Below are 27,069 nucleotides of genomic sequence, written 5' to 3'. Positions count from 1 at the left end.
ATAAAGCAAAAATCATGGTCATCAGTGGGTATGAACGGTCGTAACGCAAACATCCAGCCGTCGTCCAGGCACGAAAAGTCCAGTCGACCGAAGGATCTCCTTAGACGCCAAAACTCATCGCAAGGGGTGTTGGGGTAAATCAGGCGTTGAGGTGTGAACAGAGAAAAGGAAAATGTTCGAATAAGGACAGGTAATCCAGGCCTCCTGGTTCAGGAGTAGGCCTTCTTCACGTTATCGTACTGGCTCTCTGGATAGTCGATCGAGTTCTGGGACTTCTCCAATCCCTTCTGGCCGTTGGCAGTCGCACCGTCGACGAACGTGGCGATCAAGCTTCCGCCGGCCTTGGTGGCAGATTTACCACCCCTATCTCCGCTAGCTTCCCACCACATTCCACCTCCAAGGCCATTATCGATAACCCACTTGGTCTTCGCCTCGACCATAGGAACGGTGTCGTAGGAGATCATGGTGCGGCTGGCCTTGTCATAACTGTAGGAGGCACCGCTCTCGTCAACTATCTGCTCGGTAGCTCCATCCTTGGGGAGAACCTTGTAGTCCCAGATCCCATTCTCCCAGCTTCCCTGGCCAACGCCCTCGAAGGGTTTGCCGGGTCCGTCAGTGTTGGTGAATGCGCGTCCGTATAGGGGCATTCCCAGAACAATCTGGCTCTTTGGTACACCACCATTGTTGGTGTAGTAGTCGACTGCAGCAGAAGTTGAGAATGGAGTGCTGGTGGGGTTCGACTTCGAGGGCCTCAAATTAGCCTGGTGTCCCGCGTTCTTGTCCCAAGCTCCAGCGAAATCATAGGCCATAAGGTTAAAGAAGTCTAGCTGGCCGCTCATATCCTTAAGCTTGAGCTTCTCGTAGTTGACGTGGCCTAGATATGTATGTTAATAGTTGTGCAAGACAGCCTCGGATGCTGGGCATAACTGGATCGACATACCACATGGAACAGCAGCCGTGAGGAGGAATTTGCGGTTCTTTTGAGCCGCATTGAGGGTCTATAAACACGATGAGCCAAATTGTTGCCTCTTGGTAGTCTTGGGGAATCAAACATACCTCTCTACAGGCCTTTAGGAGCAGGACCAAGTTGTTGGCCTCCGTCTCGTCTACCGCAGCAGGTTAGTACTAAATAGTAGTCTGGTGAGGGTCCAGGGGAACTCACCCTTGGGGTACTCCCAATCAACATCAATGCCTGAAGTGGAATCGAACGAATTAGCAATGGTACGCTATTTTGTCATATTTCCAGAGGTAACAAACCGTCAAAGCCCATGTCAAGGATGAGCTTGGTGGCTGACTCGGCGAACTTCTTCCTTCCAGCATCAGTGCTGGCAGGTTGAGCAAAGTTTGTGGAATATGTCCATCCACCAATGGACAGGAGGACTTTGAGGTTGCGGTTCTGCTTCTTCAAGAGGAAGAGCTGCTTCGCGCATCCGTAGGCATTTTTGCCTGGCTCACTCCAGGAGTCACCCGGGTAATGCTTCTCGAGATCAGCATAGGTATCGGAGAGATAACTATTGACGAATAGTGAGATGTTAATGATAATTCATGTTTCCTGTACATCACTGTAGGAGTGACGAATGAGACAAGATTGTGAACTCGAGGTGACATACACTTCTCCAGTTTCCGGGCGGATGTTGGCAAATGCGTAGAGGACGTGTGTCAGCTTATCGATCGGGAGATCGGCCGGGTTGAATCCTCGTCCGTAAATGCCCTGAATTACCACGATGGTTAACAAACACTGTTCCTGACAACTGTGGAGCATGAGAACCATAACGTCAACTGCTAATACATACCCAGTTCACAAAGTAGACAACGGAGCGGTATCCCACAATGTTTCCCATGGTGACAGATGTATGAGAAAATACAAGGATTGTCTAATGGTGAATGATGTTTTCAACTGCAATGAGGAATCAGTGTGGATGGTAGAAATTGCGATCTGGACTTAAGAATATAAAGGCAAGTAGGGTACTATATAAGAAAGGAGAGAAGAGATCAAAAGAATCGAAGTATAGGACGGGGGTATAAATAGAGAGCGCCTAGGGACCACACCCCCTTTTCTTTTTCCGCCTCTGATCCAGGTACCATGATACTGATCATTATACCAATGACAACCACCCATGGCAGGTCACGACGATTGTATATTCAACTGGACCTTGATCATGACCAGCTTCCAAGCTGGGTTGTTGCGCTCACCCGCACACCCGCATCTACGGTGCTAAACGGGTGACAAGGCTCGCGCTATCTCTCCAGCAGCTCCGACCCCCTTGCTTTTTGCCTTCACGTTGGTTTTGTACGGCGAAGCACGCAGTTCAGGTTGCACAGTGACCGCAGGCCTCCGTCGGCCACGCCTTTTCTGGCAAGTACTCCGGAGTGCGAGTGATCGAGCCCCATGATATCATAGATTGAATCTCCCCCAGGCTGCGCCTTTGAAGAGTAACAGGTAGCCCTGTAAGGCTGGCCCAAGCGGAGAAGAAAGAGGCGAGTCTCGTGGAGACAAACTGGTATATCGATGGCATATTCAAGGAAAAATAAGTGGCTTAGCACTGGGGGTGCCTATCATACCATACACAACCTAGCTACCGTGTATGGATAAGAACTTGGAGCGAAGCCACCGCGGGGGATCTGCTCGACTAGAGCTGCAGTCTATACAGCTCACATCGCGAATGAGTGAATCGCCTCGTCCCAGCTTCGCTTCGTCCCTCGTCGTTTGTCCTTGGACTGGGTGTATCCGAGGTGCATCTCACAAGCCACGAGGTTCTATAATTAATATAGATATTATCGTTCCATCCTGGTATATTCGAGGCATCACAAACCAGTTTACGGCCACCGTCACCGTCACCATCATCTCCTCCCGGCGCACGCAGTTCCCGCCGCCACCATGAGACCGCGCAGCGCTGAGCCTGACGCCGGCGCTGACAGCCCCCCTATACAGCCTGACATGTATCGTTCTACCACCAGGACCACGCGGGCGTTGACAGAGTCACACAGAGATTGGGCTCGCACCCTCCGGGAGAGCGAGTAAGATAAATAAGTGAACAGCTGCATCTGATAGATCGTATAAAAAAGCAAAGGTGACCAGGACGCAGCCAACCAGCTCGATGAAGTGAGGTTGAAGATCGGAATCCTTGTTCCAGACTGGGAAGTTTATGCGGCCTTACGTAAGCCATGGCCGTCCGTTGATGCGGCTTTGGAACGTTACATCTGGGCGCGATCACACGAGCGATAGACACGCCGGATGGGCAGAGAACGACGAGGGCGCAGATGAAGGATCAGTGGCGGGCAGATTGATGCGGCAGAGAGAGGGCAAGGTAAGTGAAGAAAGCAGCGATTTATCGATTAGTTAACTGCTTCTATATATACATCCTTCGAGCAGAGAAGGTAGACAAACAAGGATCTAGCTAACCAGTAATTTTGATCTAGACTAGAGGGATATATGGGATATTGAGTATGGAACGGGTGAAAAATATGATAATTAGAAAATCCTATACATGACATCTCGTCGTGTTTCATCTCATTGCCGTATCTAACTCTCGTCCTTGTCCATTCTGTTCAACTCCTCTTCCTTCGCGTTCAAGCCGCGGAAGATGAAGAAGAAGATGATACCGGTGGCGAAGGAGGCACAGGCAAGACCGACGAACATCCATCGGATGGCTGGGTCATAGGCAACGGGGATAAGAGCCTCACCGATGGCAGATCCGAAGGCGTTGGTGAGCAGATACATAGACTGGACGAAAGACTTCATGGACACTGGGGCCTTGGTGTAGGCGTACTCGAGACCAGACACGGAGGCGAAAATCTCGGAAATACCAATGAGCATGTATGCAGGCGTTTGGATGGCGATGTGGACGTGGTTGCCCTGGGCAACACCATCGACAATACCCTCAGGACATGCGAGCGGGTGCTCGAAGCATGGTCCGGCGTTGTAGATGAGGGTCTGCACGATAGCAGCGTATGCCATGGCGAGAGAGGCGATGATGAAACCGACAGAGATACGTGAGATTGGCGGGAAGGGGATGTGAAGCTTCTGCATGATGGGGTAGACGATACGGTCGAGGATAGGGATGAAGATGAGAATGGCGATTGGGTCAAAGTTCTGCATGAGATCGTTGGGGATGCCGTGGCCCTCCATTTGACCAGCCTGGGAAACGAAGTTACCGGAGAACTGGTTGTACACGACCCAGTAGATTGGGTAGAAGGCGAAGACCTTGCAGGCAATGAGAGCACGCTTGAGCTCATCAACGAACTGGTCGTCCCACTGGACGCTGCGGCGGTTACCGTGCTCAGCTTGGTATGATGGCTTGGCAGCATCCATGTTTCTGTTGGTGACCATGATCCAGAGAGCGCGGAAGGCATTGGTGATGATGGAGCCAGTTGGAGGACGAACAACGTATGCCTTGCGTCCGAGGATGAGGGTGACAGTTCCGACAACGAAGACACACAGGCAGAGCAAGTATGCGGACCAGAAGCCAACATACAGCTCCATGTATGGAGTGGCGAGCAGAGAGAGAGAGCCGATGTTGATACAGGCGTAGAAGATCATATAGATTCTCTGGATGGTGATGGCTGGATCAATGATGACACGCTCACCGGTGCTGAGGGTGGAAACGGCGGGCACACGGCGCTTGTACTGATCAGCAATTAGAGGGGCGACGTTGGACTTGATACCACCAGTGCCGATACCGATGATGATGATGGATGCAATGAATCCACCAAGTCCGGCTCCATGTTCGAGAGAGCTGTGTACAGAGGTAGCAACGAGGATGACGAGACCAGCCATGTAGACGAAGCAGAAGTAAAGGATGGCCTTGTACTTTCCGAGGTACTGATCAGCAACAATGGCACCGAAGATTGGGGTAACTAGACGATGGAGTTAGCAGGCAAGGACTGGAGAAGAGCATCCATCACTGCATGCTTACCATAACACCAGAACTGGAAGAAGGTGGTCAATCCAGTAGCACCCTGATGGCCGAGACCGAGAGCACCACGTCCCTGGCTACCATCGAATGGACGCTGGATGTAGTTTTGGAACAAGCCGTTCATTCCATAGTAGGTGAAACGCTCGCAGAGCTCAACAACGGCGACCAGCCATGCCGATAGTGGCAGACTTTCACCAATGTGTCTGAGGTTGAATTTTTCGCTCTCGGTTGGCTCTTCGCCGCCTGGAGTCTCGAAACCCTCGCCCTTCTCGGCATCGAGGCTGTCTGAGCCAGCCTTCGTGTCTAGTACAGCATCATTGGCGACTTCTTTTGTCTCATACTTTTCATCAGCATTGACTTGCTGGGTTGCCCTTTTTAACAGCTATTAGCAACGGTCCAACAGCAAAAGAAGGAGAAGCAGAGAGGACTCACTGAACCGGCGCAGTTTCTTTATCAGCCATGACGGCGGCGGGATGGAGATGCCCTTGGACCTGTCCCAGAGCTGTCTTCCGTCGGGTGAGGGTAAAGAAAGAGCTCCCAAGCAGTGTCAAGTGATGGGATGAAGGGAGAGAGCAGCGGGCAGAGGAAGAGCAGGAAAAGAGAGAAGGAGAACGGGCTCCCGCCGGCAACGATGGCTGATATATATTTCTGCTTCCTCCCCTTCAGAAAATTCCCGGGCTCCACCTATCATCCATGCCGGATATAGGTATACGCCAGAGATAACAGGTGACTTGGAACCCTAACCAGCAATCCCGAAGTGAGTGGCCAGGGACCAGTCCTGGGCAGGGCCGGCCGGGGGCAAGCTTGAGTTGTGCTGTTCGAGCGCCCGCTTGAGACGCTGCTGGTGAAGCCCCCCGTCAATGCAACGTGAAGGCAGGCTAAAATAAACCTTGGATCGAAGGGATAGGGTCGCATGGGAGCAACGCCATCAAGCCTTCGACATGAAGGATCAACGAAACTGGAGAAAGGCTTGTACGTACATATGCACATATGTATGTGCGTAAGTATACCCTCTTGCTGTGTACTTCGTATGTAAGTTATCCTTCTCCCGGAAGTTTCGTATTTTGCTGGCCCAGTGGAGCCGTAATCTAACATTGCCGAGGCCAGTTAATTAATCATCTCAGACCTTCCAGATGTCCTGATTTAAGCACTCCGTTGACCCTTTCCGAGAGCTGAGAGGCTGGACACGACAAATAACCGGGTGCTGGACAACATCAACTGCATCCTGGCACTTATCTCTGAGGAAAAAGGCGACATCTCCAGCCCTCCCAGTCTCTGACAAGGCCGGCATCATAAGCTTTTCAGTTGAAGCCAAGTTAGGATGAAATGCCGGTCGATCCGCAAGTGAAAAAGTCTGTCTGGTAAGATTTGTTATTTATCTTACAACGTCAGGAAATAAAAAACACGGAGAACGGCCACTCCGTAAAAGTAAAGCGACAAGATGCGCGCCCTTTCCGGTTGACGGCGCCGTTCCCCATGGGGCAGGCGAAAAAAATCCTTCCAGAAAGGCACCTGGACAGACGATCACATCGGCTCTTTCGCTGCTTTCGATTCACGCTCAATCACCACCGTCGTCAAAGAATACTTTTTGTCGCTCTGCTGAGCCGAAGGCAAGCTCATTAGCTACACGCCAAGCCGGTTCTTAGGCAGTTCTTAAGCCCTGCTCAGAGTCTTGGATAAGGCTTGTGTGGACGCACGAGCCGAGGTGCGCGGAACAGTTCAGCGCAACCCAGAGATAACATATACGAGGATGGCCTCTTTCTTCTGGAAGAGCTCCATGGTTTCTCTTCGCCTTCCCTGCATGTCCCGTTAGCCTATTTGTTAGCCCGCGCCAGTAGTGTGAACCACACTTGCTCTTGTGTTGGCGTCGTTACCACCAATGATGCTCCGAGTCTCCTCGCCAACGCTGACAGCAGGTCCTCGCATCCTTGACCCTCTGGATGACATGCTGTTCCTGTAATGGAAGCCTGGGGGGTGATGCGGAGACAGCTGGGCCAGGTAAGAGATACGTATTCCTGTTACAGAAGACAAATGTCGCACTTCCTTGGGGCTGTAACATGGATACCTCTGAGGAAGTATCCCTAGCTAAACCTAACAAGGTAAGGCAATCCATTAGGTGCATGCTGATTGGACTTTATAGGGCCCATGAGCTTGACAGCTTCTACCCACCTTCTGTTTCTATATCGAACTCCCCGCTCTCTCGTTTTCCTTCCGCCGAATATTACATTATCACCTGATTTCCGCACTCGCGATCCTTGCTAGGTTGCTACCAGTGCGCACCGGGCTCTCTCGGATTCTTCATGCTCAAGGGTCAACCATGCTGAATTCACATTTATTTTATGCAGTGCATGACTCGACAAACCCGTTGGTAGCAGCGCACGCATTCTCATGGCTGGTTGAGAGTGAAGCTGTTGTTCTCCATCTACGGAGTGCGGTGTGGAGAGATGGGCGTAACCGACGTAGCTAACGGGCATGCGCGCATTTACCACTACCATCCACCCATATTTTCCGACATCTCGAGATACCTGGCTGACCTGCTTGTGGAGAGAGACGTGGAGAAGTTTTACCTAACAATGGTGGTGTGCAGGTGTTGATCTTACAAACCGGACGTATTATCTCCAATCATCTTGCCTCTGGATGGCCCCCGTAAGATGCTCCGTGCTGCTTTAATTGGGCTGAGCAACCTTGGTCATCCATACCGCGATTTTAGTTTCAACGAATCTCTTCCCGTTGGCTAAATACTTCGTGGCATGTCCGTCATGGTCGGAAAAGTGTGGAAGTTTTCTTTCTAGAACACGAATGGGCTGGTCTTGGTTTATCATCGTCCATTTACCCGATCCAAACCGACTCTAGGATGAGAGGGATATAAGGTAATTAGCTTGTTCCAACAGAGGTATGTATCCGTACGGGCCTGCGGAGAGGAGCGCCTTAAGTGGATAGAATTTTATCCCCGACGACAGGCCTCCACAGCTAGCTTTTTAGCGCTCGACGGATGGAGGGAACATTGGGGGTAGAGCTACGGAAGCTTCCGTTCGCGTAAATATCTCCCGGGGACAACGTTTTTTTTCGGTTCCCTTCGATAAATGTTGGCATCGTCGAGGCTGTCACTTGAAGGAATCGGCAAAGGATCTGAAGTAGGATGACCTACCTTATGCACTGGATGATATATTTGATGAGATGAGATGATGGATGGCCCCCATGAGTGCGTGTTCCTTTTCGGCCGATCGGGCAATCATCTCCAAGATCGATACTCCGTATACTTGCGTGGTTTGTGTCCAGCCTAAGTATACCTTGTTGTCTTGTCGCCAAGAAGATATCAGATGTTTTTCGAACACTGTTCCCTCATCGTTTGGTGTGTGTTGATGCCCATCGAGGCTTAACGCAAGGCTAGATCAAGAACAGTCGATCGATTTTCATCCGATCCCAGCCTCCTCCACGCGTCGATGCGAGATGGATGAGAAGAGGGCTGTCTCAGGACTCGAACAAGCACTGACCCGTGACTTCATGGCTGAAAAACGAACTAGCAACAACAATGTTGGAGCTATCGTCCACTCATCATGCAGTAGTAGAGATCGAGGCATAGCTGCTCGATTATATCGTGAGACACCTATAAGAAAAATTCTTAACCGAAATGGCATCGATTAATGGGAGGATGTTGACCTTCGGCTTATGCTGATTTTGTATGGTGATGTTGGACGAGCACATCCAACATCAGCTCCAATTTCAGCTCCAACATCAGAAATTAGCCAGATTAATACCTAAGATAAGGCATCCGACTGCTGCCTCCTTTAAGATGCAAAGGGAGTTGCACACACATCACATATACATGGGAGTGCTCACCAGATGTCCCATAGGCTATCTGATCCCGTATGACCCGAATGAGGAATGAGGTGGCCCCTGCCTTGCACGCCACTATAGAGACAGCACTCATTCGACCATCACCCACCCACAAAACGAAAGCTGTCCAGGTGACGCCTCGTCATATATCGCCGTTATGGCTGCCTGAGGCCGCAAAGGAAGAACGTCCTTCTCGACGCACATTCGCGGCAATGGCCCCAGCCTCAGCTTTCATGACAGATTCGCCTCCTCCACTAACGACCCTTTCCCTGTGTGCACAATAATAATGTAGGGTTCTCAGCATACCCCCATTCGTAGCCCATATCTGCGGCTTACGGCTTGCGGCTCGCGGCTTGACCCGTTCGCCTCGCACTAGCGATGCAGCATCAAGCTCGACGGGGAATGTATATATCGTTATATCGCGTTGAATGGCTATGGGGTAGCCAACGCATATCGATTATGCTCTGCACTTCGTCCGGTTCATATATTGTGGGTGCCGGTTGAAACCTAATCAGATAGGGGGAGAGGAGGACGAGCATCATGTATGGCTTTCTGCGGGACGGCTCGGAACGTGTCTCTTTGTCTTCCTGATGACGACAGATCGTATGCGGGGGTTCTGCATCGTGGCAACTATAGAACAAGCACCTAGTGGAGTCTGAACCTGTGTGTCTGAATATCCTGATAAGCGGGTGGTTCCCACGCGGCTGTGCGGCGGATGAAATATCTATCCGTCAGGACAGGCTCACCGCGAGGTATCATTGTGGCTAAACGTGTAAGATCAGGGCGGTCTACGGGGTACTCCATCGAATGGAAGGGTAGCTTGCCAGAAATAGCCCAATATCAAAAGTATCAACAACAGCCAGACCTGGCATACCCATGAAGATCAGCTCGATTTTCTCAACAGCCAGGTTGAAATTCTCTTGTGCTCCTTTCACAGCCACCACAACAGGCATATACGCAGGACCGCCCACTGCTACACCGGAGAACCTGAGCCGGTGAGCCAGCGGAGATGTAACAGTTGTTGCGCGGAGCAAGTTTTCCACGCCGTTGTCGTCCCAGGAGGGGAAATCTCTTTCCTGCACAGCCACAACCTGCAAGCCAGAGCAGAGATTTTAGCACGGGCCATGCAAGGTACCTTCCATTAAACTTATGCCAAGACCATGTGGCTACCTGAAAGAGCCTCCACGCTAGTCTTAAAGGGGAAATATCTCTGTGATTAACCTTTTTCCCATTTCGGCGACAGCGTGCGCTAGTCCAGAAGCGGTTGGTCTCCCGTCCACTCTGTTTCTTGTTTGGGCAACATCCTTCCCTCTGCGCAGAGCACTACTGCAGCCACAGACTCAGGATAGGCCGACATGGCCAGAAAGGAGAAGGTTATGCCGAGTATCTCGCTGCCAGAGGGAGGAAAACTCGGCACATCTGAAGGAGAAGAAGCTAAAGGTGTGTAACATCCCACGGTAGCCCTCAAGCCATTGCTGGCAGCCAGCTTTGCCGAATAGAGTCACGGGGGAATGGTGGCAAAGCGGCCAAACACTATTGGCGATGGGCTTGATGTTGGATTCAAGGAATAGTTGATCTGCTGAAGTTGATCTTCTGCGCTATAGAAACCGCCCGGCATCGCTGGCCAGCATCATTATTCTCGGATAACGTCTGAAATGCACGGTGGGTCCCCCAAGCTTTCAACACGCATAGTGCATGCACACAATTTGTTTCGCAACGTTTGATCGACCAATGGCGTGGATGAAGTGACCTTCACCTCTCCTGCAGTCCGTATATATGGGCCCGGAAGCTCCTACAGAAACCACGTACCTCCAGCATCTCCCATAACCCTTGATAAGGCCAAAAAAAGATAAGAGACATTATAGCCCGCCATGTCTTGCACTATTGACCCTGCCGCCGCTGTAGATGTCGTCATGCAAAGCATAACTCCGCAGGTCAGCTTCTGATGGCGCCCTTTTTATTGAGACAATGGATCAGCCGACAGCATCCGGTGGGCATCACGACCAAGCAAATCCTCTCCAGCCACAGTGGCGAGTATCTCGTACATAGTACACGTCGAAGAAGAGTGACATCAGGAGGGAGCGCCACCTTCCAGTTTCGGGTATTTTTCCTTAGGTAATGTATCGGTGTGGGATACGATGCGCAAACGCCAACGTTGGGAACGCAAGCCACCTGAATGCATTACGTGGATGTCAGAAAATTCGTTAAGGGGAGGGGGGAGGGGCCGGGTAATAAGGTTTCCATTCTGGGTAGGATGATTCTCTGTAGGATGTGCATGTTTTGGTGAAGCGATTGATTGATCCAAGTTAAAATGTAGAATGTAGAATTCAGTTTTGATAGGATAAAAGCTCCGCTCTGCGGTGCGCGTTTAATATAAAAATGAAGAAGAAAAGAGACGTCAGTCATGCGATGCCAGTTCGTATTTCCCGTTACAAAAAAAGAAAAGAAAAAGGAAAGAGGTAAGATGCCGTCGCTAAATTCTGAGTCCAAAAACAAACAAACAATGAATGGGTATCCATCCGTGCCAAAAAAGCCCTCCACAATGCCCAAAGTTCCAAAAGTCCAATTTTTAGATTGTAGCAGAAAAAGGGGGGGGAAGGGTTGAAGACAAATAAACGAGGCAGCTAAGATATGCAGGGCCGTGTAGAAGCTGATTGGGTGGGCAGTAGTCATGTGTGGGCTATTGAGACCGGTTCCCATGCTGATAGTATGAGACTGCTCTAGAATGAAACGAGTTTCAAGGCCAAGACGAGGATAAGAGATGTATGGGTCGTCCAGCGACCCCCGAAAAGGGGAATCCAGTTCCTATCGCAGTAGATCAGGACATTGAAAAGCATAACTCGAGATAAGGATAAATAAGAAACGGTCGGAGGCAAATGGATCGTCGCGGGGATCCTGATTATGGCGATTTTCGAAGGCGGTGGTCACCCATGTGGTATCGCGCGCACGCACAGAGGCAGGATAATAGACATTAGTTACTAAGAATGCGACCGAATCCAGTTCAGTATGGTACTCAATGAGGGGTCTTCGTTGAGCCAATAGCCTGCACGGACATCGGCAGAGGCAAGGGTGCTCAAGACATAGCTGTCCGTGATCCTCGAGAGTTCCTATGCCTTTTAATTAGAGAAAACAAAACTCAAATAAGGATGGCGGAAAGAAAAGGAGGAACATTTTCCTTACAGTGCGCAGGGTATCGTCAAGGCCGGCGAGGGCAGTAGTGTGACGAGAGCTGGGTCGTTGGCCCTGGAGCATCTGTGCTCGGCTCATCGCCCACCGTCTGGCTGCGGCCATGCGTTGGTAGATCTTGTGCGCCTGAAACCTGCGCGCGCTTGCATCGAGAATGATCCTGTCATCATTTAGTAAAAAAGGGAGGTTCAGGCTATATATATAGAGCGTGTATATAGGTACCTCTGCAACTGGACCTTTTCAAACTCGCCGTCACCTTGCAGATTTTGGATTGACTGGATGTCGAACTGTGATGCCAACAACTCCTGAGCTTCGGCAACGCATTGTCTCATGAGGATGTAGCCCTGGGCCACCTCTCCCATCTCTGTGGCATCTAGCTTCAGCTGGGATATATGGACAAGCAATGTTCGAAAGTCGTTGATTATTTCAGATACTCGTAGAGCACGTGCTTCGTTATCTATCTCAAGAGTAAGTAGGTAGCCCGGTGATGATGAAAATGCACTACGCCGCATGCATGAATAGAACGTACATCCGTCAGGCATATTGGATGAATTGGTCCAATTGGAGTAAGCAGAATATTAAATGTATAGAATCCGATCGTGGCCCGCGACGAGTGAACGGTGCTCTTGTTCAATTGAGCTGATTAGTGGCGTAGAGAAGAAAAAGTAATGAATGTCCGGATTAGAAAGTAGAAGAGATAGTAGATAGTTGTTGATGATGGAGGATGGAGAGGAATAGAACGTCTCAAAACGACGGGAAGAGCCGAGCTTAAAAGGACGAAAGACGACGAGACCAGCCAACATGGTGAACTGGCGATATCTAAGAAAGCCCCCCTGGCTATCCAATGGCGCTGGAGATGAAGGCATCGGACAGATCACCGAGCAAGAAAAAAAATGGGAACCAGGTCACCACCAAAGCTCCGTACGACCAGATCTTCAAGGTACCGCCAGTGAACGAATCGACGGGAACCCAGAAAATGGGTCCCTCCCATCGAGCTAGCAGGCATTGGCACGACACGATGCATGTCTTGATGCTATCCTCGTCCTCTCTCCGCCGGATGGACGAGTTGCTGCAGGGCCAGCTCGCGCCTGCGTCAGCCACAGTTCACACACGCCACAGACACCAGCCATCTAGACCGTAAGCGGCTAGCGCGGCCGCCGTCGCCGCCAGCTGACTTTCTGCCGTTGCCACGCTTACAAAGCAGTCTTTTTTTTCTTTTATCCGACGTCCTTTACAGCATCGCAAGCTGAATGGCCCCCTGAACTGTCTCCAGCGGATGGAGTAATGCAGCGTATGCAGCGATGCTCGCCTGCGTCTACTGGCTCCGAGTCGACACAGCCGCTTGCGTTGCACAGACCAGCAGCCATCCGTGCGCAATGGCGATAAAAACGACTTCGCGATACCTGCGCTGGGATGAATTGTCCCGAGGTCCGATGGGAAATAAGCATAAACTGCTGCAGACGCCAGCAGAGGCGAAAGTCATCATCGTTCTGCTTCGGCTCTTCATAGGCTCTTGCGTCTCATGCAGGGGAAGTACACCTCTGGCAGACTGTCGGGCCCGCGGGTCGATTATCCAACCGACTACCCGGCCCGTTCTATACAGGAACAACTATGGGGGGGAGGAGGAGGATGCCAACTCAATGCCTTGTATAGATTAGAATTGATTGGAAAGCGCTCGGTTTTGATGCTGGCTAGGCAGACTGAACTAGGGGAGGGACCGCTTTCTCCTACACAAAGGGAGATAGATTACCTAAGGGGAGGAAAGAAGAGGTTTGTTGTAGAGTAGCAGTAGCATCGTCAATTGGATTCTCAAGGGGGAAAGTGAGTGAAACATGGAGCAATTCAATCCCTTTCGCTGATGGCCTGCAGCCGTTCCTCAATCTCGTCCTCCGTCAACGTACGGAACGCGGTCTGTGTGCCCTTGGTGCCATCCGCACGGGGTCCACCCACAATGCCAACCTCTATCTCGCCCTTTTTGAAATCAACACTCAGCACGGTACCCAGGGTCGTTATCGCCAGCTCCACCACGTCTTCCCAGCTTGCACCTCCGTCGTCCTTGTTCTTCAGCTTCTTCTCCAATAGGTTGAGGATCTCCTGCTGCTTGGGTCCGGAGGCGGTGGCTCGGTATCCAACGTAGTACCCGGCTGGGTCACACTTGAATAGTTGCGGACCATTTTCAGAGTCGACCGAGATCAGAGTCGTTGCAACACCCAGAGGTCTCATGTAGGCCTAAATATATGGTTTATGGCGTCAGCTGAGTGTTATTTTGGGTTACGGAACACTTTACGCATTCCATGGGAAGGGGGGAAGGCCAGGTAAACAAACCCTTTGTGTGTACACCTGGCTGATATTGGCAAGGCGCTTTGCGAGGACATCGCATGGCATCTCATATCCAAACTTGTACTCGAACTCTGCAGCTTCACTTCGTGCTCGGGTAACCTGTGCTCGACCATCTGCTATCGAACCCGTTACGACGCAGCCCACTGATGGGGAAATCTTGAAGACATGGGACACGGAGGATGGTTCAATGAGCTTATCCTGAATGGGGATATTCGTGGTTAGTTATTCACTTCTGCAATCAACCGCACATCATCTCCACAAGAAAATAAAAATCGTACCGGAACCTTCTTCTGTGATATAATCACAGCACAGTTCTTGCCTCGAACTCCGAGTGATGTGATGTTGGCAGCTGTAATGGCTTTGAAAGCATATTCTAAACATCGAACAGAACGTCAGCATCCACCCGGGACGACAATGTCAGAGCTCATATTACTGACCGACTTGGTACAACCTCCCCTGGTCCGAGAATATAGTAATATGTCTATCGTAGCCCGCGCTTCCTATTTTCACAACCGTTTAGCTGGTGGGACGCTGTCAACATCGACCGTCGGTGAGCGCTTACCCGACATGGTTGCTGAGGACAGATACGGTAGCTGAAGAGGGAAAAACGTAACAGGTCGTAAGCTCTATCTATGCGGGCCGTCTAGAGAATGAACGAAGAGAGTATCGTGGTAGTTTGGTAGATAGAAGCTCTTGTGGTTGTTGAACGCGTTTGCAGGAGCTGCCTTGGAGTAGCAAGCTCGGGCTGGCCCTAGCGCCCGTTTAGGCTTAGTGCAACATCCCCAGAATCAAAACCCATAAGAAATATTTTCTGCATTCTCAGAGTCGAGATTGGACTTTACAAAACAATATCCCGCGACCTATACGGTTCTACAATTCTTTCTTGTCATTCGTTCTATTCTGACTATCATTGCTGGACGGCCCATGCATATAATACACCAATTGGCAAACTGTTAACCACCAAATTTTATGCTCTCTCTCCCACCAGTTTGACGTGAGATACGAGAAAAAAACATTGGATCATGGGATCTACTCTTCTCTCTGCCTCGAAGAAGGCCAAAACTAAGTCAAAGCCTGCCAAAAACTCATCCAATAAAAATTCCGAGAGCGTCAATGAGAATGGCGAAATTCATCCAGATAGGCTCAGCCAGGTTCCGTCAAAGAAACGAAAGGCCGAGCCAAAGAGCCAGCCGGACCAAGATGATTCCAAGGACTCTTCTATACCCGAAGATATGAGCAAACCAAAGACCAAATCTAAGTCTCGAAAATCCGTCACCTTTTCAGAAGACACAAAACCACAGGAGGAGACAGCCGATGTGGAGCTTACGATAGACCCAGAGGATGACCCCGATTCACTTGCAAACAGAAGAGCTGCCAAGAGACGCAAACGTGATGAGCGCAGGAAAGACCGGAGTGCTTCAGTACAAACCAAACCAGAAATCAAAGTCTCATCCGATCCAGTCTTATCATATCTCTCGACTTATCAAAACTCAAGAAGCGAATGGAAATTTCAGAAGAACCGAGAAACGGCCGTCATCAAGAACTGTTTCTCTATAGATCGGATACCCGCTAGCTACAACTCTGCGCTGAGCGCTTATCTTTCCAGCTTAAAGGGCGAAGCGGCTAAAAAGCGCATCGTTGAAGCTGCCAAGGAAGCTATATCAAATGACGACAAGAGTACGAGTGACCCAACGACGGCTGATGTTGAAAGCCAGAGATCTATATATGATGATGCTGTAGATCTGTTCAGAGACCGACTGGAAAAGAAAGATGGTAGTGGGGATGATGATGAAATACCTGCCGGGCTAAGTCCGTCATGGCATAAGAGGCTGAGCACGAGACAGCGTGCAGAGTTGATCCTTCATCTCTTGGGTGACAGTATTGTGGCTCCGAAGTCGCAGCCACCCAAGAAGCCTACCCGAAAAACTAGAACTGCCGTTGTATCCGACTCCAGTAGCAGCAGCGAGAGCGATAGCGACAGCGAAAGTACTAGTGATAGTGGCAGCGATAGTAGTGATAGCGACAGCGACAGCAGTGTTACATCCCGCTCGGTTCAAAAGCCTTCAAAGACAAAGTCGAAGGAAACAAAGGGTGTGGAAATAAAAACCAAGGCAGCCTCTCCGTCCGAGTCTGAATCTAGCTCAGGTATGTTAAATTCTTATTCCAACCACAGGCCTGACGGTTGCAATGGGGTTCAGACGAACAGAACTAACTAATACTGCAAAAGCCTCTGATAGTACATCATCCTCCGGCTCCGACTCGGATTCGGATTCGGATTCGGACTCTGATTAAGTTGTAGATGTATACAAGCGTTTTCTACTTTTATACATGCTATAGATTATGATGAGAAACAAGCCAGTTTTAAATGATTGCCCCTCGTACTTGAATTAAGTCCCACTGTGAACATTAGACCCTAGCTTATATTATACGTATTCTCTATCATCAATTGGTGATTTATCGCGGTGTAGTGATATTATATTGAATATTTAATCTTCGCCAATGGTATCATTACCAACATCAAAACTTTATCAAGCAAAAACATGAGCTAATATTAAACCCCTCTTTCAAAGGTTGTGCGCCTAAAGACATTCAAACCCATCATGAAACGCCTGTAGGTTTTTCTTGGTCCCTGTCCGCCGTTGAATCCCCGGTACCACTAGGACCGCCAGCGCCTTTCCTTTTATCTTTAGTTGAAACTCCACGCCTTCTCCTAGTAACTTGATATACATCATTAAAATTCATCACTACTCCCAAAAAGCGCATGTCGACGTCTGGTTGATACGCTAGATCACCAAGAAGCGTAACTAAACGAACTCGGAAATCGGAGGACAGTTCACGCAGACGCTCGCGGAGGGAGGGTAGCAGATGATCTTCTCCTCCAAAGAGTGCATCGCCGCTGGGAAGAGGGGTGTCTGGCGAGTTTGGCTCCGCAGTCCACCATTTTCTTTGATTTGTTGATATATCAATACCGCCCAAAGCTGGTGAGTCTACTCTTCGAGTTGAGTCAGATCGGTTTGGTCGGGTGGACTGTTGCTGCATATCCTTTTCAGTTACCCCCCATCGTCCCTGTGCAGTTCGGGTCTCAATCTTTGCGTTAATTTCCTGTCGACGAGTGAATTCCGCGACTGAAAAGGAGTATAAACCATCCACTGCATCTTTGTATGCAAGCATCACTTTGAGTATTTGGTGGAGCTGGGAAAGGAAAGAGTCTTCTTTACTTCCAGTTGATGACGTGCCTGAGCGAGGAAATGAGGACGATGACGACGAGCCTAGGAGACCCTTGTGAGTAATCGAGTTCAAATATTTAGTGTGCGCTTCAATGAGATCGTCCAGTGTACATCCCGGTTTGGAGATGGCGACTTGTAACTGGTCCCAGCTGGCTTCAATGACTTCGAATAAAATATAATATTGAAGTTGGCAGACAAAGTGGATCATTTCAGCAATAACGCAACGAGCCCTTTTCCAGTCTGCCCCAACTTTGTCATCGACACCACCTAATACGCCTCTTGCACCAGTCATGCAGCGCCGCCATGTGCTTCCAAGTGCAAACTCGACTCGCTTTACCCTCCAAAGGAAGTTGAACACTTTCAGGTACTGTGTCGAGGCCCAGGGAGTAATAATCACGTCAACAGGAGCGTCAATTTTGTATTCCAGGGTGAAACAATCCCAACCGATCTCGCCGTGGCTAAGCTCTAACATGCGCGCGTCTAGACGCCTTAGCACATCGGGAGAATCATGCTGGGCGTTAGATGATCGAATAGCGTGTTCGAGTTGAGCAGTCAAGGTGTGACGATACTGGGAGTTAGCAGGACGGTCGAGATTTGACGATAAACTTTCCATGAGCAGGGCAATGAAATCTCCCTGGCCGAGTAAGAGGTACTTCTTCAAAGCATTAAGGTGGTCAAATAATTTGAATTTCGAGTCCATCAAGAATATGAGGCGGGCCATGGTAGTTTTGTATGCTTCGTCGATATAAGTTTCAAGGGTAGCAGTATCGCCATACTGCAACACTTTAGATGATTCTCGCGAGTATGCCACAACCCAGGCTGAATCACCACAGCCGTATCTAATAAAATTGAGTGATTTGCCAATCAAGAACACTTTCTTTGCAAAGTCATGTGTCATGATGGTTGGAACCATATCATTATCCAGCTTATATTTCTCATCCCAAACACTTGTTGCCGTCCGCCGTGGGTCTATGTCGGGTCGGGTCTCTGGCTCCACGACAAAGAATTCGTTATACGGGTCTGATAGTTCTCCATCGTATATCCATTGCCTCAGCATATTGTAGAATGGCCGCGTCACATGGGTTAAAAGCCGCTCAGCATAAGCACCAACAAAGGGGTCACCGTGAGAGGTCGAAAACTCATGAATCATGGAGATCAGTTGTCCCCCTCGTTTATTTTGGGCCTCTTCTACCATCAAACTCATCAAGCGCAGTGCGAGAGTGGCATCTTTCACCCATATAACACATCTCTTCAGTGTAACCCCGGCTCCCATAACTGATTTTTGATCGGCAGAATCTTGGGATACCGCAGTGAGAGCCCTCCTTATTTCCCCTTCTAGGGTCGCTACCAGGCCAAGGTACGAACGAAGCTCGCTCCCTATTGCAGCTCTTAAGCTCTGCTCAATCAACCCGCCTTCGGACTGCTCCACAAACTTTGATAATCCCCGATACAATAGACATGGCTCTGCTAGTGTATGAAGTATGGAAACCAAAGGTGTGGGGAGTGTCTTTGGAAGTTTTAGGACAGACTGAGCAGAGAATTCAAGGTTCGTTGTCGATAATCCCTGCAAAAAGAAAGGGAGGTCACGGAGGATTTCCGGCTCAGATGGTTTCACCACTACCTCATCTTGGGCCGGAGGTTCTGGTTCTTGGGTTTGCTTCTCGGGTGGAATAAAATCTTCCATGTTCCTTATAGTTGAGCCAGACGGTTTTGGCTCATCTTCGACCTTTTTCCTACGTTCCGGTTGCCTGGAGGACTTCGACTCTCGCCATTCGCGCTGGGATTGGCTCAGCTCAATGGGCGAGACTTCTCTGCCGATTGCAGAAGCTGAGGACCCGGGGTTAATGCTCTCGGGTGCATTTGGCCGTCTTCCTCCAAATTTATCCTTTATCGACATATAATCCAGTTGACGTTCGTCAAGCAATGGGCTCCGCGCTCCCTCCCTGAGTAGATTCCCATCCCGCTGGTCGGCATCACCGCCACGCTCGCCGATGCGATAGAGTAAATATAGAATTGCCCACTTCTGGCTCAAAACGGGCTGCGTAAGAAGTCGCGAGTATAGATTGGAGAACCGAACCGCCTTGTCGGGCGTTGTATTCACTTTGAGCAGCCTGCGTTTGATCAGGTCGGGTGCGTTGTTGATAACTTCAGCAGAAACCTCGACGCTTGACCCAGGCTGCTGCTTATTCCCACTACCATAGTTCCTTATAATTCGCCAGGCATTTTCTAAGGCAAGCTGATGCCGAAGTTCATCCCTCTCAGCAGCTTCTGCGCGTCCGTGACCGTCGCGGTATGATTCTGAGCCGGTATCATCGTCGATAGCATGCGGACTGGGGGGTAGTAAGGAGTCGACTAATTGCGACAGCGCGTCTTCGACGCGGCGGCTCCGAGGATTCGCGGATTTAGGAGGAGGAGGCATCACGCAGATGCATGAGAGGGCAGCATCTGGACATATACCTATGCTGTGGGCAAGTTCATGCTTCAATTCACCTTTTGATCCCACCAAAGTCTCATTATCAGTCGCGAACCAAACACTTACTTAATCAGGACTATACGCATTGTTTGCACTGTTTGTATTAGACTTGGTGTGATGTGATTACTAATCGAGCTTATTCATCCGCGACTTAAAGGGGAACATTTTCGATGAATATTCAGAACAAATGTGGAAAACATTAATCATTATTATGCACAGGCTGTGATATGGAAAGCCCTGACTCCATCATTCTCCTTTACCAGCAGCGGCTTCTGGATGCGTATGTTTTGCGGTCCCCGTCTCAGGTACTGATTCCTGTATCGCTGGCCCTGGCAACCGATATCCTTCCCATTGGGACTTTGGTATATACACATATCTGACGCTATCCCACTTGAACCGGCCATAGATGGCAAGAAGGGCAGCAAGAATTCCAAAGGCCAAGTAAACTCCACCGAAAGCTTTGTTTCTGAGCTGGCAAAATGGAAAGGAAGATGATCCGGATATAGCTGCGAGAGCAACTCCTCCTGTTCGAGCCAACACACTGATCACTGGGATCAACAGCTGCCAGGCGACGTGCGGGATAAGGGCAAGTGGCAGAGCCAGATATGCATAGAAGAAAGATGCGAAAAACCATGTTCCATCCTTTTGGAGCGGTGACTCGTAATAGAGGACCAGCGAGAACGCAACACAGACAATGGCTAGAAGCAGAAAGCCGACGATGATAAGCCATGCCCTCGACCTCAGTTTCATGACCGCAGCTGCAACAAGCCAGAGCCCGATGACTGCGCCCGGGAGAGTGGGATATATCCAGTATTGAGAAGCCCACTTGGGTGTTTCCACCTCCCCACTGTCTGACACTTGGAGGTTGCATGCCTTGTAAACTGAGATGCTCGACGCGATGACAGAGAGCAAGTCGACTATTATTGCTTTGCTATATTCAAACGTTGACATGCGCCTGCGGTCCTATACAGGCTCTCGGGGATTGTAGCCCATGTAATAGATTTTGGGCAGGTATTCGAATGAACTGGCATGATAGACAGCAAACACACCTGCAACACCAGGCATACTGATACGGAGACACTGCCAGCAGACAGCAGACATGAAGGCGCCAAATCCATGTTTCCAGAGCTTGGGAATCTCTAACAACCACCAGGTAACATTGACGCACAATGCGGCGATGATAAAAATGGCCCAATCGGTCGCGTCCGCCGTACAAGAGTTTTCCTTGCTATGATTCAAGGAGTGGTATGAAGAACGGGCCATGTTGGTTTGGTATATTCCGTAATTATCTCTTGTCTCGATGGTTTCTTCGAGCCTGACAGCACCGGGGCTGGGGGGATAAATACGGAGTCGCATACCAACAAAAGCATTTATAGGGGGTAAAATGTGGTAACACAAGCATCTGCAATTCGTGAAGTTGTATCCAATCGTGTCTTGATATCGACGGCCTCATAGCCAAAGAAAACATTCAGCCTCGTATAACGGCTGGTGCGAGCTAGTACGAGTCTCATATTTTTAGGACGCATCAACACGGCTTGCCATTCAACAAAGACTCTTCTCCTATTGGGTTTTCAGGAAAGAAGGCCAGCATTTTCGAGTCAGCCGATTCATGATTGACAGATTCAGGAACCATGTCTATCAGTACGACCATCATCCGTCTCGTCATATCTGCTCGTCTCTCTCTTCGTTGGGATACTCCCATCATACCGTGGCTCGCAGTTACAAACTAGATATTGAAATAATTATCAGTATCCTAGGAGAGAGAAGCCGCGAAGTCATGGATATACTTGACTTGATGTGCTCCATTTGACTGCTTCCACAGCCTGAACGGCAATGATATTCCACCCTAGCTAACAGACGAGAAAACATGCTAGCCTAGAAACTAATGTCTCGCACAGCTAGCATGGGTACAAGTCGTTGCCTGGGTCAAGTAAATACTTGTGATTCCCCCATGCGGCGACGCCGCATTATTTTATGGAATATTTATTCCTCGTATATTTTCCATTCCAGTCTGTGTCTGCCGTGAGAGCTTCAAACAGCAAGCAAAGGTGATTTTCATATAATCATCAATCGCCATTTCGGTTATAAAAATAACGGATGACTCAATTTTCGACCTATCTGAGATTTTACTCCAGATCAATGATGTGCTTATACCCTAGATTCCCACTCCTTGTTATCCTTCATCTAGCCCCCTCGCCACTTATCCAAATATATCAAATGATGACGGTCAGCGAAACTCTCTTGCTGCAATAATGCTGTTAAAAATCCCCAAAAATCGAAATACCAAAGTTCGATGGCATTTAATCTGGATCCCTAACCCCCTCATTCCTCCAGACCCGATTTCAAACTCTCTTCAGAGGTTCGAGGGCGTGCATATCTGTTTTGTAAACAGATATCCCTAGCGGTGTATTACGATGTTACGGATGCACGTAACATTTCTATCATCTACGAAACGTTAGAATTATATGCATTAACTACTTAGGAATATCCAGCCCGCGAGCCAGAAACAGAATATAGGCCCATTACTTCTAGAGCATCTAATTATAGGAAGATTCGTGCAGATAATTCCTGTATGCCACCTAGCAATCAAATATACTTGAAGATATTGCATATACCCTTGGAGAGCGACGGTTACACACAGGCGAAGGAACCTTTGGTCTTCTACAGCCAGTCATCCCATCAGAAGCTCTGTTTCTCCATCACCCCATGCTGGAGGCCTTGAATCTTGATTTCGATGCCGCCATACAACCCTATAGCAACGTTGAGCAACCAGTACGAGATATCTGTGGTACTCTACTCAGTTACCCGTGTACGGTAATTCGCTGCCCTCATACATAGAGGCCTTGAGGTTCACTTAGTTTTGTTTTGGGCAAACCGGATGAAATTCGCTGAAACTCGCCTCTCCAAAAGATATTTTACCCCCGAATTTACAGCGATTAACCATGTATAAGCTCGGCAAATTTCAGTTCTCTACGGATCAAATCTTAGCTTTATTGAGTAGGAATGAGAGTCAGCTACTGTCCTTATGGAAGGTTCTGAGGGCTGAAGAGCCTGTTACTGTCGCATTTAGCTGAATATTGGGCAGAAGAGATCATTGGGAGGCCAAATCTCACAAGTTCGTTTTGGTGAATGAAGAAAGTGACTCGGAGAGATTTATGGAATCCAATCAAACTTCCAAAGCCACCGCCGCCGCCATGTAGTTTTAGCTTCCATTTAGATGACGGCTATAGATAGCTCCAGGGGGGGCAATATCCAGGGCCTATCTAGTTTCTCTAACTATATGTCTTAGATCGACAAAGTTATAGTTAATGGAGGAAGAACGAGTGAATGGAACGATACAACAACAACGCATGCAGAGGTGGGCGAGGAGTGTGATAGTAGGGTTGCACGTCCTCCGGAGAGGGATGGTGGTTACCAACTCAGTTTTATGTTTTTTTTTTTTTTTTTTTTATCTAACTTCGCCTCTGGCCGGGTCAATGTGCTGTGTTGCTTTTCTATGGAGGAAGAGGGGGTTATAGGACTAGAGATAGAAGTCTTTAAACATTTGATGAGTCAAGTTAACCCGTATGCTCGTCCTGTTTTCTTCTATACTCCTCAGAATCTAAGACACGGGGAGCTCCTTTCAAGCAGATTCTCGCGGTGCTGGTTTGAAAAGCATAAACTAGGTATCCTTGATATCATAGCTACCTGAAAGAGGCGTTTGTAGCCAAGCTATATACCCTGCCGGTTTTTTCTCCCGCAACTTAGATTCAAGCTCTAAGTGAAAAAGAAAGCCAGGCTAGCACCCACCCAGCCGTCTATGCATGTAATTTGGAGAGAGCAGAGGCGGTACATCATTGATGTATCTCGTATATTTTAACTGTTTACTCTACTTCGCCGCTCGGAGTTACTATTGATAGATGCAGCGCCAGAAGTATGACTACATCATAGCCCCTTGATGAATAAACACTGCGGGCCGGAGAGGAGAATATTTCCAGAGTAAATAAAGGGGTTATTAGTGGCCTTGTAATAAGTACACCATAGTCAGAACATGTTCCCGAAATAAATGTCCATGTCATTCCCAGCTACTAAGAGTAAAAACATTTTTTTTATCTTTTTCCAACATTTCAATCATGACGCTCCAGTTCATTATCGACATGGCTTTCGTTAAGCAGCACAAGCTGGGCCCTTCAAAATAGATGATTTCACTCTATTTTTCGACCTGGTATTATTAGGGTGTAAAAGCACGTGGAACTGCTAATATATCCAGGATCGAGGGTGGCTTGGTACTATTAGCAATGTTAATATACATACTTACACTCATAAAGTTTCGGGAAGAGAATCATACCTTGTTCACAATGTGTGATGCCCATGTTAATACCATGTACATCTACCATCCCTGCACTTCTGAAGCGGCAAGCACTAGTGTTGTAAAGCATATAGTTAGTACTGTGATACTATTTCAACCGTAGAATGTATATGTCATACCTTTTTGCAATCACCACCGCATGTACCAAGTGGGCAAGAGCATTGGCCGTAATTGCATTTCTTAGGGTATGCACACTTCTTGCAATCATTTCCACAAGTATCCTTTGGGCATTGGCATTGACCGTATATGCACTGCTTGGGGTACTCGCATTTCTTGCAGTCATTTCCGCAAGTATCCTTCGGGCATTGGCATTGGCCATTCTTACACTCCTTGGGATGCTGGCACTTCTTGCAGTCATTGCCACAGGTATCTCTTGGGCATTGACATTGGCCGTATATGCACTGCTTGGGATACTGGCACTTCTTGCAATCATTGCCACAAGTATCCTTTGGGCATTGGCATTGACCGTATATACACTGCTTGGGATACTGGCACTTCTTGCAGTCATTGCCACAGGTATCCTTCGGGCAGACACATTGGCCATTCCTGCATTCCTTGGGGTATTCGCATTTCTTGCAGTCACTTCCGCATGTGTTCTTAGGACAGACACACTGGCCATAGATGCACTGCTTAGGATACTGGCACTTCTTGCAGTCATTACCACAGGTATCCTTTGGACAGACACACTGGCCATTTCTGCATTCCTTGGGGCGTTCGCATCTCTTACAGTCGCTTCCACAGGTATCCTTTGGACATTGGCATTGGCCGTATATGCACTGCTTGGGATACTGGCACTTCTTGCAGTCGTTTCCACAGGTATCCTTTGGACAGACACATTGGCCGTTCCTGCATTCCTTGGGATATTCGCACTTCTTGCAGTCGCTTCCACATGTGTTCTTAGGGCAGACACATTGGCCGTATATGCACTGCTTAGGAGCTTTGCACTGTAATTATGTTAGATTTGTCTCTAGACTTGAACCCGAAGACTAAAGAAGATTATACACGTACCTCCTTGCAATCATTTCCACAAGTATTTGCTGGACAAGAGCACTGGCCATTCTTGCATTGCTTGGGAGCCTTGCACTATAATATTTGAATATTTTATTAGCCTTGAACCCAGTGGCCACCTGCGGGATGCGCACATACCTCTTTGCAATCAGCACCACAGGTATCCTTTGGACATTGGCATTGGCCGTATATGCACTGCTTGGGAGCCTTGCATTCTTTGCAATCGGATCCACATGTATCCTTTGGACATTGGCATTGTCCATAAATGCACTGCTTAGGAGCCTTGCATTCCTTGCAATCGGTTCCACAAGTGTCCTTTGGGCAAGAACATTGGCCATTTATACATTGCTTAGGGGCATCACATTTTTTGCAATCAGCACCACAAGTTCCAAGTGGGCAAGAGCACTGGCCATAATTGCACTGCTTAGGAGCTTTGCACTGTAGTTATGTTAGTTAGATATTTGACTAGACTTGAAACTAGAAGTCAGGGAAGTTGTAGACATACCTCCTTGCAATCAGTACCACAAGTGTCCTTTGGGCAAGCACATTGACCATTGATGCATTGCTTAGGGGCGTCACATTTTTTGCAATCAGCGCCACACGTTCCGAGTGGGCAAGAACATTGGCCGTAATTGCACTGCTTAGGAGCCTTGCATTCCTTGCAATCAGTTCCACAAGTGTCCTTTGGGCAAACACATTGTCCATTGGTACACTGCTTGGGGGCTTTGCACTATTGGCATATTAGTATATATCCGATAAGCCTTGGAAAACAATGGGAAATAACACATACCTCTAAGCAACTGGCACCACATGTATTAGGCGGGCAGGAACATTTATGGTCTTTGCAGAACATTGGAGCCTTGCACTGTTATTTATATTCAGTTAGCCTCGGTCATCAACAGGACATCATCGTGTCCTTCCAAAGGGTATAGAGGCAGAGCAGACGTACCGGCCCACAGCAACACTCAAAACCATTATGCGCAGCCTCAGAGACACATGCGCCAACATTCTTATATCCACATTTTGAATAGTTGTCTTGACACCAGTGTGCACACTCACTGTTGTCGTGGCCAGGGATTGCCAAAGAAATGGCGCCTATGGAGTTCAGTAAGATATTGCAGAATGTTATACCAGTGGGAATATGGGGAACTCACTGAAGAGAGAAAGTAAGAGCAGGAAGAGGAGTTTAGCCATCTTGAATCGCCGTTGATATTCCTCTGGGCTTTAGATTCAGTTTGGTGTAGGACTAAAGGAATAATTCAGGACATGACGATTCCTTTTATGTTCCCATGCCAGCTCATACACCTCAACCAGCAGTACCCAGCTCCAGTTTGATATATTAGAGTTCATCGTCCCTCAACCCCGAGAAGTTGAAAACCCCCTACCTACGGGAAACACAGGCTGCTCTGGAATCTATCGAAAATGTCAAATATTAGCGAGGTTTCGAATTCAATCTTGCATGTTCAGTATTAGCGAAGGGAGAAGTCCAACCCTGTTGCATTGAGAGCAGCATCAGCCTTGCCCCGAGATATTAAAAAAATGACGTGTTAAACAGCCGAGTTGATAGAGAGAAACTCTTTCCAAAGGTCAATTCCAGTGGGAACTAGGTATATCTCCCGTATTCGTCCAAGATGCGTGGCAAAACCAGCAAGCTTCCCTGCCTAAGCTCGGAGCTGGTTAGGTCGGTACTTTGTAGATTGATTCAGATGAAATATTTCCGACCTCTCGGACTGC

General features: G+C 48.8%; 6 protein-coding genes across 6 annotated transcripts; 1 reads left to right on the top strand and 5 right to left on the bottom strand.

Annotated features, from left to right (window-relative positions):
• Window positions 1–209: 209 nt before the first annotated feature.
• On the bottom strand, window positions 210–1,841 carry GIQ15_00979 (uncharacterized protein; the record flags this gene model as incomplete). The annotated part of the gene is made up of 7 exons (XM_033548396.1): window positions 210–874; window positions 941–998; window positions 1,057–1,106; window positions 1,163–1,192; window positions 1,258–1,511; window positions 1,611–1,711; window positions 1,794–1,841. The coding sequence occupies 7 exons, from the start codon at window positions 1,839–1,841 to the stop codon at window positions 210–212; spliced, it is 1,206 nt and encodes a 401-aa protein (XP_033409347.1).
• A 1,682-nt stretch (window positions 1,842–3,523) lies between these two features.
• Window positions 3,524–5,377, bottom strand: GIQ15_00978 (di/tri peptide transporter 2; the record flags this gene model as incomplete). The annotated part of the gene is made up of 3 exons (XM_033548395.1): window positions 3,524–4,857; window positions 4,917–5,287; window positions 5,349–5,377. 3 exons carry the CDS (start codon window positions 5,375–5,377, stop codon window positions 3,524–3,526), a joined length of 1,734 nt encoding a protein of 577 aa, XP_033409346.1.
• A 6,354-nt stretch (window positions 5,378–11,731) lies between these two features.
• On the bottom strand, window positions 11,732–12,481 carry GIQ15_00977 (uncharacterized protein; the record flags this gene model as incomplete). Its single annotated transcript, XM_033548394.1, has 4 exons — window positions 11,732–11,860; window positions 11,934–12,099; window positions 12,162–12,396; window positions 12,469–12,481. 4 exons carry the CDS (start codon window positions 12,479–12,481, stop codon window positions 11,732–11,734), a joined length of 543 nt encoding a protein of 180 aa, XP_033409345.1.
• A 1,300-nt stretch (window positions 12,482–13,781) lies between these two features.
• GIQ15_00976 (proteasome subunit alpha type-6) lies at window positions 13,782–14,848 on the bottom strand (the record flags this gene model as incomplete). The annotated part of the gene is made up of 5 exons (XM_033548393.1): window positions 13,782–14,168; window positions 14,265–14,477; window positions 14,558–14,652; window positions 14,717–14,779; window positions 14,842–14,848. The coding sequence occupies 5 exons, from the start codon at window positions 14,846–14,848 to the stop codon at window positions 13,782–13,784; spliced, it is 765 nt and encodes a 254-aa protein (XP_033409344.1).
• A 453-nt stretch (window positions 14,849–15,301) lies between these two features.
• GIQ15_00975 (proteasome subunit alpha type 6) lies at window positions 15,302–16,088 on the top strand (the record flags this gene model as incomplete). The annotated part of the gene is made up of 2 exons (XM_033548392.1): window positions 15,302–15,956; window positions 16,030–16,088. The coding sequence occupies 2 exons, from the start codon at window positions 15,302–15,304 to the stop codon at window positions 16,086–16,088; spliced, it is 714 nt and encodes a 237-aa protein (XP_033409343.1).
• Window positions 16,089–25,673: 9,585 nt separating this feature from the next.
• GIQ15_00974 (uncharacterized protein) lies at window positions 25,674–26,040 on the bottom strand (the record flags this gene model as incomplete). The annotated part of the gene is made up of 2 exons (XM_033548391.1): window positions 25,674–25,773; window positions 25,841–26,040. The coding sequence occupies 2 exons, from the start codon at window positions 26,038–26,040 to the stop codon at window positions 25,674–25,676; spliced, it is 300 nt and encodes a 99-aa protein (XP_033409342.1).
• Between the last annotated feature and the right edge of the window lie 1,029 nt (window positions 26,041–27,069).

This window comes from Arthroderma uncinatum (genome assembly GCF_011692745.1).
Source record: "Arthroderma uncinatum strain CBS 119779 chromosome Unknown scaffold1, whole genome shotgun sequence".
NCBI classification, from domain to species: Eukaryota; Fungi; Ascomycota; class Eurotiomycetes; order Onygenales; family Arthrodermataceae; genus Arthroderma; species Arthroderma uncinatum.
Note: the sequence above shows the minus strand (reverse complement) of the source record. Positions and strands in the feature narration are given on the sequence as shown.